A 13,665-nucleotide genomic window follows, 5' to 3' on the forward strand; every position below is an offset into this window, starting at 1 on the left:
GAACCCAACTTAAATTGCGTAGGCAACTGTTTCCGCACGGTTGAAGCTCTTCATGTGTTGAAAATGGCACATAATACCCATCTCACATCATCCCGTTGATTATGTTCTAAGTTGTGCTGTATTGTATGATGTGGTTATTGAGCGTTCTATTTCGTTAGTTAATTTCTAGTGTTGGGGATATTAATTCGACGAATTTATTTTTTTGTGTTTCTCATCTTATTGTTGGTTTTATTTCCGTGAAAACTAATTGCTATGCCTGTTGCTCTCGGTGAAACTCGATTTATAAAACTTAGAAACGTTTTAAGGAATTTTAAGACTGACAATGAGACGACGGCAGAGGATCCGGTAAAACAATTTATTTTCCATGGTGTCATAATCGAAAATAACTTAAAAGAATGCACTCAGTAACATCCCACACACTTATTGAAACTATTGTATAGGGCTTTAATTTTAGTCCTAGGGATGCCGAGGGAGATAAGATATGGCGATTTCATTGGACGTGGGAGGAATTAATGGTTGAAATTTAACATCAATGGTTTTAATAAAGTAGTGGAATTTGACTAGCAATAAGTGTTTTACTTTACGTAATGAATATGTCATTCCACGAAGTCACGCTTAGTAATTCTAAATTCCTCTGGCTCCATCACCTCTCGCCATATAGCGTTCCCTCAGGAACTGAAATCGGTCTTTCCTTTTAACCTTCTAAATCCAAAATGGTTAATTCACGGAGTTTGGAAGTTTATTTCAAATAATTGTCGCTTTGAATCAAAGAATCACTGATTGCTCTCCTAGACCTTCATCTGTCAACATAACTGTTTCCCGATATAGACAATCACGGTGCTGAAGTCGACTTAAAGCTCAAGTGTAGCTACCGCACCACATTTAAGATTATATTTAAGTGAAGTCACTTAAGTTAAGTGTGTAGTGTAGACAAGGCACATAGGAAGTTGCACTGGTTTGTTCCTGATCTAGTGAGCAATTGACGAACGTATTTCGTCTAACAACCACGAGATCAGGCAATTATTGAAGGCAGGAAAAACGTTGCGAGTACACATTTTTTTTAATAAGAGCGGGGATGGCCAATCCTGAGAGAAAGAATTTTTTAGACGACGAGACGGAGATCTTGCTCTCGATTTATGAAGAGGAAAATATCCAACGGAGGTTTCGGGGTACATTTAAAGGCCACAAACAGGTGTGGGCAGACTTAGCTGCTCGGGTATAAAAGCGGCCTATGTTGACATCGCAGAATACCTCCACCACTGCAAGAACTGACCCAAACTTGAGGTAGTACAGTGCAATCGCTATCCTTTAGGGACGAGAATAGCTTCTCGCGTGCGCGTACTTATTTTAACGATGCTAGTCCTTATTCTATTGCACAGCATTTGAAATGTATCCCGCTGAATACGATATGTTTTTTGAAAAGCATCGGGTCATTTGGGAACATCTCCATCCCAAAACCCCTGACTGCTAACAAACCGTCAACTTCTTCTAATGTAATGCCGGGGTTTTCTTCGTAACCTATTTATAATATAGGCCCTCAGGTTCCTCCTCCGTCGCATTTCTTCTTCCATTTGTTCCGGAGGCGGATCCAATTTCGCCACAGCATTAAATAAATGTTGATCAAATGCAACAATCTAGCTACTTGAACCTACATTTTCATCACACGCTATTTCGTTACTCAACTATTTACCTCCCCCAAACTTCTGTTCCCGGCAGGGTATTCGGACAAACTTCCCGTTGGAACGCTGGTCAGGTTACCCATCATCCCCTAACCGCTGTAGACCCTTCGTAGTGGAAACAAGGCATTACTGGGAGAAAGTTTTCTCCGTTACCGGGAGAAACGAGTTACAGACTTCAGTTGGATGAAACTGGAGCTTCACGAGTCTCTTTTCTCCCAACTCGGGAGAAAACGAAGTTACAGACTTAGGCCCCAGATGTGAATTGTGTGCATACACTTGCTGTGAATTCGTATTCGTCAAACCAAGGAAATGGTGAAGCTTTGTCACATTATCATGAAATAAAAGTTTCTTTCTACAATAATTGCATTTCTTGTGTTTCTTTAACTGTATATTGCTTTTCATAGATAACTGCCTAAAAGTTATTTTTCGTTATTTTAGAAAGTGCTTTTCTTTTGCTCCCTGAATTGGCATTATTGCTTTACAAACCCCGCTACATATACGAAAAGAATGCAGAGCAACCGATTATTTGTTATTTCATAGGAGTTCAGTGTTTTTGTCTGTAATTAAGGTTCTCCTAAGTATTCGTGATGGATTTTTAGCATTTTCGGAGGGATAGGAATACCTTCTCCGCTAATGCGGCGTCAACAAATTCAACAGCACGGCTCGTAAGCAGTATTAATTAGGCATTGCATCCTATGTTAATAATAGATTTAATTGATAATTCTTCGAAGATAATCATCAAAATTGCCATAAATTCATTTCAGTTGAAAATCACACATATTGCTACAAGATTAGCAGTATAAAATGTATGTTTTTGTAAAAAAAATTACGCCTGCATTTGGTATAACCGTAAAACAAAATTATCATAAATGGGCGACATTTGCCCCTAATGTAGACCAAATATAGACGTCTACATTTGGTATAACCGCAGACCAAAATTATACCATTATAAGTTACCAGTAGACCAAAAAAGGAAGACGTTTGCACCTAATGTAGACCAAATGTAGTCGCCTACATTTGGTCTACGGCAAACCATTAGGTTTGCTGTATACCACGTATAGACGTCTACATCTGGTTTACATATGGTATTCTGCAAAGTTTGTGCTCTCAGGGACGTTGGTAATTTTTGTTGACACTGTAATAAAAGCAATACCGTAAAATGTTGACGAAGTTGACGAATACATAATACCTACAAATATTTCCGCAATTTTAACGAACAATAATATATTCGCTGCGTACTATTCAACTCAATCAATCACATTTCTCTTACCTTTATTTCAATTTATCCGGCGCGACCGGAGTTTAAGCCCCTTGTCGCATTGGCGGCGGTTTCTGGAACTATTTATTGCGAAAAAACATTATCGAAACCATTGATAAAACGATTTCCCGTTCCTTTTAGTGCAACCCGTCCTACCCAACCCGCCCGGGCGATCTTACGTGGATAGATATTTTATATTAAATATATATTGTGGCGGAACATGAAAACGCCACCTTTTTTACTGGGTGGGGAGGGCATCAATGGTCCCGAGTACGGAATGATCGAACGATTATTGAGTACTTTGAAACATAAAAAAAATATATTTTCCACTTTGAACATAGCATACACACACACTTATTGAAATTAAATACCCTGATGAGAATGGGGTGAACGACAAGTGCACAAGATGATATGGTTCGATTGCCCCCCCTCCAAAAGAAATACAAAAAAAGCAACAATTTGTGATTGGTAGGATTCGTGGGCCGAGTTTACAATTTGCCCAAATTAAGTTTTTAGGCTGCTCTCGTGGTAACACTGAATTAGATTTCTGACAAGGAGTCAACAGTTTGATGATTACATACGGCGCACCGGGATGGAGAGAAAATACCCAAATAATTTGGATACACAGTTTGGGGATTAAATCGGGTCTGGGTGAACGAGCACGGGGACGGGTCGCTGACTGCGACGTTCTTACGGTTTCTCGGAGCCTTGAGCAGTAGGAGCCGTCGATGATGCGACACGTTGGACCCCAAATGTCCGTGGGATCGGGGGTACTTTTCCTCCCGACCTCTGGGCGTTGGTCCTGCTTGTCGCTCGTCTGCAATGTTGCTCTCCGCTGCTGGCTACCTCCGTAGACAATCTCGTCCCGCTAACAGCACTCTTTCTGCACACCCAGATAGATGACGACCAATCTGGTACGTCATCAATCCCTTTCTGCGTCGATCAGGATAGCGTTTCTCGCCCGTCGACCGTACTAGAATTTCTCGCCTGGAGGCTCTCTCCGTCCGCCGCTTTATAGTGATATTGGAGGGGGATGATACACAGGGGATGGGTTTTTTGGGACAGGAGGGGTTGCACTTGGGCCTCACTGTTGGGTGGGGCAACCATCGGTCCGAGCCGACCAAACACTGAACATTTGTGAGTCACATTTACCTCATGCCTGGGGCATGACACACTATTACGCACACACTCAGACATACCCACGCTCATCCACACATATGTGATCATCCCCTACTCGGGTCATTACATAACGAGAGAAAATACGTGACATAAGGTCAGTATGTCACAATTGCCCCCCAACACGAAGGAATTTTTCATTGCGAGGGATGAAAGGGGCCCCGCAAAGAAAAATGAGTTCGTGTTACATGGATGAACAATATAAATCACACAGGTAGAACAGAATAAATTCTCACGAGAAAAAGAAATTTGGAATAAAAAATGGAAAAAAATACTTCTTTACAACCAGGCAAATTACCTCGAACTCTATGCATTCTATAGTGATCGTAAGTAAAACCTGACGAGTGATGGGAGGAGACTTCCGACTATCAGCACATATGATACAAGATCGGTTCAGAGGAAAGCAAGGTATCATAGTTTTGATATCTAATTCTTTGAAATATTCCTCCGAGATCGCGGAAATTTCGCTGCCCGTGTCTAACAGCGCTTTACTCTGAACGCCGTTCGCGGAACAATTCACGATCGGACAGCAACGCCTCTCGGCATAAATACTTCCTTTCCTTTCGTCCCCTGCGCCTTCTACCTCAATTTCGTAAGTCGCGATGATCTGACATAAAACCTCCGCTTTTTCCGCGTCGGCTGGACACCGGAGGGAGTCTAGACCAGCCGGCGCGAGTTTAAACCTTCCTCCTGGTTTAATGGGGACCCACTACGATGCGGTTGAAAGGAGGATTGTTTTTCTGATGGCAAGTTGCCTCGCCCGCGTCCCCCTTTGAATGTGACTGAGTTCACTCGGTACTCGTGATCAGCTGTCGACGGCCTCGTGTTACTCGACCCGTGCTGCGAACCTTGGGGATTTGCATTACCCACTGGTGGCGCGCTTGACTGATACGTTTGATCATATAACCCAAGCAGCATTATTAACCGATCGACCGTCAGCTGTTCTACAGATTTTAGCATATTTTGCACATTTATGGGAAATTGTCGGATTAATGAATAAATAATTTCCCCTTCAGACATTGGTGGTGAACACAATCTCGCTAACGCTACTTTCCCCGTCGCGAATTGTTTCATGGTGTTCATCTTCGTTCTTACATACTTGCCTGTGATTACTTGCATACGAAAATTGTATTGAGTATCGGCATCCCAGAAATTCGACAAAAACTTGTCTTTACATTCCGCAAGTGAGGCCGGAAGCGGAAATAAGGACTTCCCCCACGTTTTGGCATCTCCTTCTAACATTTGAAAGAAAACTTGCGGTTGTAATGCGTGCGGAATATTTACCACCGAGAAGTAATCATGAACTTCCTTTATGAAGGCAATGGGATGTTCGTGACTGAGGGCAGAGAAGCTTGGCTTTGTGAAAGACTGGGCAGGCACAGAAACTACCTGCGAGGTTATGCCCTTTTCTTTAAGAGTGACAATTTCATTTTCAAGCGATTTAATTTTTTCGTCGCGTGCTTTGAAACTATCCTGCTCGCTTTTCTGTGTCGCTACCACTTCCTCAACGTTCTTTTCCAACACCTCGGTACGAACCTTAACATACCCTACTTCGGAAATTACCACCTCTCGACATTGTTCGCGCACCTTCCTGGCGGTTTCATCTATTTTCATTTCAAAACGAGTTTCTACCTCACCTATATTTCTATTCATTTGAGACACCTCCTGAGAGAGAGTCTCCTTCCAAGTTTGAATCTCGACTTGTATTCTCTCATTATTGAGTTTAAACTCTTCGCGTAACGCAGCATTGTCAGCCTTTAGCTCATCATGCATCGACTTAGTTTTACTTGTTAAATCATCATGCATCGACTTAGTTTTACTTGTTAAATCATCATGCATCGACTCAGTTTTACTTGTTAAATCATCATGCAACGACTCGTTTTTCAGTTGGCTGGCGTTAATTTTACTTATTAGATCATTATGCATCGACTCGTTTTTCAGTTCGCTGGCGTTAATTTTACTTGTTAAATCGTGGATCAAGGACACGAGGGTCTTAAGAGTGCCATCCCTCGAATCTTCCGGTAATAACTCCCCCATATGGTCACTAATACAGGCGGTCGATGATGCTACCTCACGCTCGTTTGGGGTACGCAACACCATGCCTGCTAAACCAGTTGTTATGCAATTGGTTTCCGACCGACCGCTGCCCGCATCAGACTCGTCATCTTCGCTTTCCTTCTCCCGATACTTTGAAAATGCCGATTCTTTATTCCCAAGTTCGGCCATAGTGGCATGCGAAAAATAACCTCGATAAAACAAAATATCCCTTAAAAATACAAAACAATGCCAACCTTGTGAAGGTGTTCCTTGCCAGGGTTAAGACGCTTTTTATTTATTTTGCGTACTATACGCATTACCAATCGTGCCGCGAGTTGGGCGCCATTTATATGTGGCGGAACATGAAAACGCCACCTTTTTTACTGGGTGGGGAGGGCATCAATGGTCCCGAGTACGGAATGATCGAACGATTATTGAGTACTTTGAAACATAAAAAAAATATATTTTCCACTTTGAACATAGCATACACACACACTTATTGAAATTAAATACCCTGATGAGAATGGGGTGAACGACAAGTGCACAAGATGATATGGTTCGATTGCCCCCCCTCCAAAAGAAATACAAAAAAAAGCAACAATTTGTGATTGGTAGGATTCGTGGGCCGAGTTTACAATTTGCCCAAATTAAGTTTTTAGGCTGCTCTCGTGGTAACACTGAATTAGATTTCTGACAAGGAGTCAACAGTTTGATGATTACATACGGCGCACCGGGATGGAGAGAAAATACCCAAATAATTTGGATACACAGTTTGGGGATTAAATCGGGTCTGGGTGAACGAGCACGGGGACGGGTCGCTGACTGCGACGTTCTTACGGTTTCTCGGAGCCTTGAGCAGTTGGAGCCGTCGATGATGCGACACGTTGGACCCCAAATGTCCGTGGGATCGGGGGTACTTTTCCTCCCGACCTCTGGGCGTTGGTCCTGCTTGTCGCTCGTCTGCAATGTTGCTCTCCGCTGCTGGCTACCTCCGTAGACAATCTCGTCCCGCTAACAGCACTCTTTCTGCACACCCAGATAGATGACGACCAATCTGGTACGTCATCAATCCCTTTCTGCGTCGATCAGGATAGCGTTTCTCGCCCGTCGACCGTACTAGAATTTCTCGCCTGGAGGCTCTCTCCGTCCGCCGCTTTATAGTGATATTGGAGGGGGATGATACACAGGGGATGGGTTTTTTGGGACAGGAGGGGTTGCACTTGGGCCTCACTGTTGGGTGGGGCAACCATCGGTCCGAGCCGACCAAACACTGAACATTTGTGAGTCACATTTACCTCATGCCTGGGGCATGACACACTATTACGCACACACTCAGACATACCCACGCTCATCCACACATATGTGATCATCCCCTACTCGGGTCATTACATAACGAGAGAAAATACGTGACATAAGGTCAGTATGTCACAATATTTTATTATATTTATATATTATATTTTTCCTAAATAATTCTAGAAACCGCCGCCAATGCGACAAGGGGCTTAAACTCCGGTTCACCCATTTATCCTTTATGGGCAATGATTTCCGTCATGAAAAGAAACTTCGCTGATTCAGTTGAATTTATTTCTCAAAACGATAATCGGATTTATTTTTCCTCGTGATACTGCTTATTTCTATCATTTCCTGCAATTTTCCTGTGATCTCAAACCGTTTTCACCCACATCTAGGGTGCGTTCCGAATCCCGCATCATGCGCATCAACGCATGACCTTGATGCAGCCGTTCCGAAATTGCATCAAGGCATTGATGCGCTTATGCTGATGCGTGATTCGGAACGGCTTGATGCGATATGAGCGGGAAGTATTCCGCCGTTCAAAATACCCGCAGGCACCAGTGCTGGAAGATAGTTCGGGTTAAGCGATAACACAATGATTGATATGCCGAAATTTAATATGCATAGTACTTATGATGACGAAAAACGTTTATTGATGCGTATATTAATACTTAATGATATTCATTACGGTCGTTCGAAAGTTCCAAGCCGTGACTTGCAACTCATATTTACTTAAAATAGTGATAGACTGAGCGAATTGACGGGAATTTGTGCAGCTAACTCGAAAAACGGTCAATAAGGAAGCGTAGTGTATAATATATCTCAGCCATCAGTGAGTTTTACGGGTCAAATTGTTTTGAAGAGACGATTTTTACGATCAATAATACATAGATTTAGCAGCTAGACATCAATTTATGGTTTTCCGATGATATATATGACTTGAAAACAAATTTTTTTCATAAAAATCGGGAACAAATACTTCAAACCTCGATAAAATTTTCACAAACGCTTTTTCATTCTGCATATATAATGCTTAAAAATAAACTCCAAGACATTTTTATTAAAGTATTCTACTGCTTGGTATAAAGGTAGGTTTGCATGGAGCATTCACAAAGCATTCCAAAAGTATTCCCTTTGCCATTCCCCCCTGCCCTCATGAATTCACAACTTCACCCTTTTCATGCCATCTAAAAATCCTGTTCTCTCCTTTTTTTACCCAACATTCTATCCTCTGATAGTGTTTTCAACATCCACTCCCAGCTCAGCACTCGCCTGATCCATACCTCCTGTCTCCTTAAGGATTAATTCAACCTCTCCTCTCAATATGGATCTCCTTAATTCAAATTAGAATTCTATCCAGAAGCTGCCTCAACATGTCTTGCACTTTGTCTTTCTTCTCTCAGTCCACTTCACTTTCTCCTTGCCCAGATCTCAAACACCTCCAGCCTCTCCCATTCTCCTCCCTATTGCACATTCCCACACTGTAAAGTGCTATACTCCAGATCAAAATGCTACCAATTTACCAACTAATGTACTGTCTGTAAGCAAGCTAGTTAAAAAAAGACACATCTATCTTGTTTGATGAATCTGGGTACAGCTTATTTGATGCCAGATCTTTGGAAGTAAAAGGGGTGATCTAGCCACTAGTTTTGAAGAAAATGCCATATGTTATCAAGATTTGAAACAATATAATCCAGAAAGTAAAAGTAATTCAACTTGTTACATAGGATTGATTGTGAAAGTAGTGGAGGACTGTTTACCAAGTCTGTGGCACAAGAGTAGCAGACTTGTGACAGAGTAACATGTAGGTTATAAAGAGGTTGTCAATGGTGTGGATTGTCCCACCAATAAATAAATTTCAGCCCTGCATAACATATGTTGATGGCAAGTTAGCAAATAAATGATTCGAAATAAGTGCTAGAATGGATGCAGTATATAATAAATTATGTCTGATCCTCTCAGAATTGTGGGGTCTGATGGTATTATAGGTGAAAGTATATGTATACTATTTATGTAAAATATATGCTCACCTTCACTGATGATTGTACAAGAAAGGTTTTTGTTTTCTTTATTAAAATTAAGAAGTCTCATTTTGTCCTACGATGCTATACAATTTTTAAGGCCAGCATGGAGAATGAGACAGGGAACAATATGAAATGCCTGCATACAGATTATGGGGGTGAATATATGGGTCAGGCACAACAGGGGGAGTTAAGGGCATGTGCGATAAAAGATAAAACTACAAAATCTTATAATCTGTAAGCAGCACTGAATAGCTGAACAAATAGAAAGCTAGGTACATACTCTCTACCACCAATTTACTAAAATATTATTGGGTTGAAGCTTGTTGAGTAGCTGTATATCTCGAAACAGTACCTTCCAAAGCAGGAGGGAATGCAATACCTGAGGAGAGATGGTCTGAAGGAAAATTTATTCAAAGACATTTAAAAGTATTTGGATGTACTGCCTATGCTTATGTGGCTAAAGAGCAATGAAAGATGCTGAATGCCAAATCCAAAAAGTATGGATTATGGGGGTGAATATATGGGTCATGCATAACAGGGGAGGTTAAGGGCATGTGCAATAAAAGATTAAACTACAAAATCTTATAATATTCAAGCAGAAATGATTAGCTGAACAAATAGAAATAAGGGATAATTAGTTACTAGCCTCAACCTGACAGTGGAGAGAATGGCAGTGCTGAACTCACAAAGGTACCCAAGTAGTGAGGGGAAGATCAGAATATCAAGTAATGAAGACTCCATCCCTGAATCAAGTTGTGTGGGTAATGACAAAGTTCCAACTCGTGTAAACACTAGTTTTGATAGTAATCAAGAAAATGAGACAGTGTTGGGAAGCGATGGAGGAGAAGCAGAAGAGACGCTTTCTTTATAAAATGCAGTGGCTCGAAAATTACCAGATCACATTATCTCCTTGTCATCTACTAACTTGACCTGCAATCAATCTTTGTCTCATAGAAGCAGCTCCTGGTGACCCAAAAACTTGTCCTGATGTTCTATTCCTAGTTTTGATTGGTTGTCTTATGTATGCAATGATTTGTACAAGACCAGATCTTGTCTTTGCAGTGTAAAAATTAAGAAGGTTTAATGATGATTTTACAATGCAATACTGGGCATATGCAAAGAGTATATTAAGATAGTTGAGGGAACTATAAATTATCACATATCTTATTCTTTGGAGAACGTCAGTCAGGAACGTTTCTTGAGGGATACAGAAAAATGCTGACTTTGCCATCGACAAAATAGATTGAGTATCCTGTACTGGATACATGACAAGTTAATTAATGGAGCAGTGGCTTGGGAAAACAAAAAGTAGTGCTGTGTGACCATGTATACAATAGAAGGCGAGTATGTAAGTTTGGCAGCTTGAGCAAAAAATAGTATATTACTCTCCAGAATTATAAAAGAAATTGTTGGAAAGAACTGCATTAAAATACTTGGTAGTGATGTGGTGCATGTATGCAATGATGAACAGTCTGCAGTAAAAAAATGCTAATTGTGGAGATGGAAGTTCAAAGAACAGAAGTTCGACATCATTTTGTTAAAAACTCTGATGCCAAAGAAAAAAATAATTGCTGATTAAATATGTCAACAAAATATATTTGGTAGCAGATGTGCTTCCAAAGGGGCTTAACAATGTTAAGCATTTGAACTGCATTAATCAATATAATTTTGTAGCTGATGGAAGCAACTAGCAACAGGCTTAATCACAACAACCTTCCTTCAACTAGGTTACAATTGTAACCTTGTTGCAAAGTTGAGAAATAAATAGCTACAACATATTCTGTGGCGACCACTACTGCACTGTTTGATCGATATGAGGTTTTGAGTCTCATTTTTCAACATATGTACATATTTAACTGCTACCAGTCCATAAAAAAAGCCTAAATCACAATAAAATTAAGTATTTTGTGAATTGAATAATTGGGCATTGTCCATTTACTTAGAGTGGCACTCATCAAATAGAATTTTTCACATTCCTTCTGACTTTAGAACATTTTATATGGTGTAATTATAACTAAAAATTGAACTTAAACAATGAAAACCGGTAATCACTATAGTGATTTCCGGTTTTCAATGTTTTATGATGTCGCCTCAAGACAAATACCAAAGTTCACCTGAGAAATATTTTGGAAACTCAATACTTTTGAGATCATTGATAGAAGTGTGCTTTTAGTTGGATAGCATTTAGGAGGACACTGAAAATAAGTTGGCCGCGTCATCATGCGTTGATTAGTAGTATTTGGAGCCAATTTATAACACTAACTGCAGTATTCATAATCACACGCTTGGAAAAAAATAATTGCACTGAATACTCAATCACATCAATGGGGTACTTCAAGCACACATCTATGATCCTTGCTTAAAATGTATAAATAAATTACTTGATGATGTTATCTGCCACGGCGTCACTACCCTGAATGTCCCTTTACTTGAGGTGAACTAATCTCTCTAGCAGGCCTGGGGAAAATAATTTTAGTAACTACCGAGCAAATTCACTTGCAATGAAGGTGTTTCGCACATTAAATGGCTAATAAATGTTTGGCAAAACAGCAACATTTTGCAACGTGCCTTCAAATGATAGAACAAAGAGATTCAGCAAAGCGTAAGCAATTCTTTTATTTCGACGAACTAAGTCTTACATAGTTATTTTGAAGATACTATTATACTATAAACACTTCGTAGTAAGTAGCTTTTAAACTTATCTTTTCACAATTTAACGTTAATTGTCGGAAATTTCCACAAGTTAGTGTACAGAAGCAGAATTATGGTTAAAACTACCACGCTTGCATTTCAATGCGTGAAATTATAAATCGTATTTTGCATTTTTACCGCCAATGAAATCAGTTACGGTTGTAAACAAGTTACATACACGCACACTTCAACGCATCGGATATAGATTTTCCCATTTTCAATTTTATATGGACTAATTATTTCAAAAACTAATAGCTATAACACCTTCAACTCTTTCCTATGATCGCAGAAGCACAATATAGTCGTGTAAACACTCTATGCAAACACAAAATACCAGTCACAATTAGACTCTCCTCCTACGTGTATTAACTGTGACAGTGAAACCACCAGATTCATCGGTCAACGTAATATATAAAAGGCAGAAGATATAATGATTAAAGGTAGGTAGACAACGCATTGTTTGGGCCCTTAGATGAATCAATTTAAGTATTCAGTATAGTAATGTAGCGTTGAGATACCGTACTTTCCCGAATCCACGCAATCAGTCAACTCTGGGAATAATATTACGCATTTTGATTGGCAATGCTCGAGATGCAACTCTCAGACTATATTAATGTTTACCGATTTTGTATCTAATAACGTAAGAATACGCGGTAGAGTTCATGAATATCGCAGTGAATTAAATGAAACTTCACCGAGAATTTACCGTGCATTTCTCTGCTGAGAATTTCACCGCGCCGATCGAAATCTCTGAAGCACTAACGCAAAGGTTCGACTTACGTAAATTTCGACTTACGCAGAGTCTGCCGGAACGCATCTCTTACGTAACTCGGGGGATGCCTGTACTAGTGTTTTCCTCGTCCCCTTGCCGATTCCCAACGACGCTCCTTTGAAGAAATTTTATTCTCCCGGAAAATTGAAGCCATCTGTAGGTGAGTGAATGTGTGAGTGACTGCTTATTGAGTGCGTGTGTTTCCACAAATCACTGGCTATCCCTAGCAGGCCCATCATGTGAAGATTCCCGGTTTTTTGTGGAGCGAGAATCCTTAGTGGAGGTCCCTACAGCCCCCACAAAGGATCTTGCAGTGTGTGTTTTTTGTGAGTGAATGTGTGTGTGATTTGGGCATTCCGGTTGAAGGGCTGGTGTTTGGTCCCTGCAGTGAATTTATCCCCCTTCCCGCACACCAACGCAGTGACATTTTTGACTTGCAAGGTGGATGAGCCATGGGAGAATTATACAGCCAATTGAGTAATTCCTTTCTGCAATTGCCGAGGCCGTAGAAACTCCAACCCCCATTTTTGCACGGACATAAAGACGGACTGGCGTGACCTCCAGACCCAAGTGTATGGTGGAAAAGATCCTCTTCAGTCTTCTTTTTGCCAAGAAATCGTCTTTGACCTTCTATTGGAAGAACCTTACGTATAACCCACCTGGGCCACCTGCCAATCGCTTTTTAAATTGGAAGCAGCAGTCAATATCGTCCTCGCTGACCGCAACCCCCAATTC

General features: G+C 40.7%; 1 protein-coding gene across 5 annotated transcripts in view; it reads left to right on the forward strand.

The window, feature by feature from the left end:
• Nucleotides 1-13,665, forward strand: part of LOC124156635 (anaphase-promoting complex subunit 7) — a 252,895-nt gene that overhangs the window by 163,926 nt on the left and 75,304 nt on the right. The window contains exon 10 of one of the 5 annotated variants that reach the window (XM_046531294.1): nucleotides 1,717-1,806. The exons of the other annotated variants lie outside the window; for them this stretch is intronic. Coding sequence (XP_046387250.1) covers nucleotides 1,717-1,792 — 76 coding nt within the window. The 3' untranslated portion in view covers nucleotides 1,793-1,806. Of the gene's footprint in view, nucleotides 1-1,716; nucleotides 1,807-13,665 lie in introns of those variants that run through there. 5 annotated transcript variants of the gene reach the window in all.

This window comes from Ischnura elegans, chromosome 3 (genome assembly GCF_921293095.1).
Source record: "Ischnura elegans chromosome 3, ioIscEleg1.1, whole genome shotgun sequence".
NCBI lineage: Eukaryota > Metazoa > Arthropoda > Insecta > Odonata > Coenagrionidae > Ischnura > Ischnura elegans.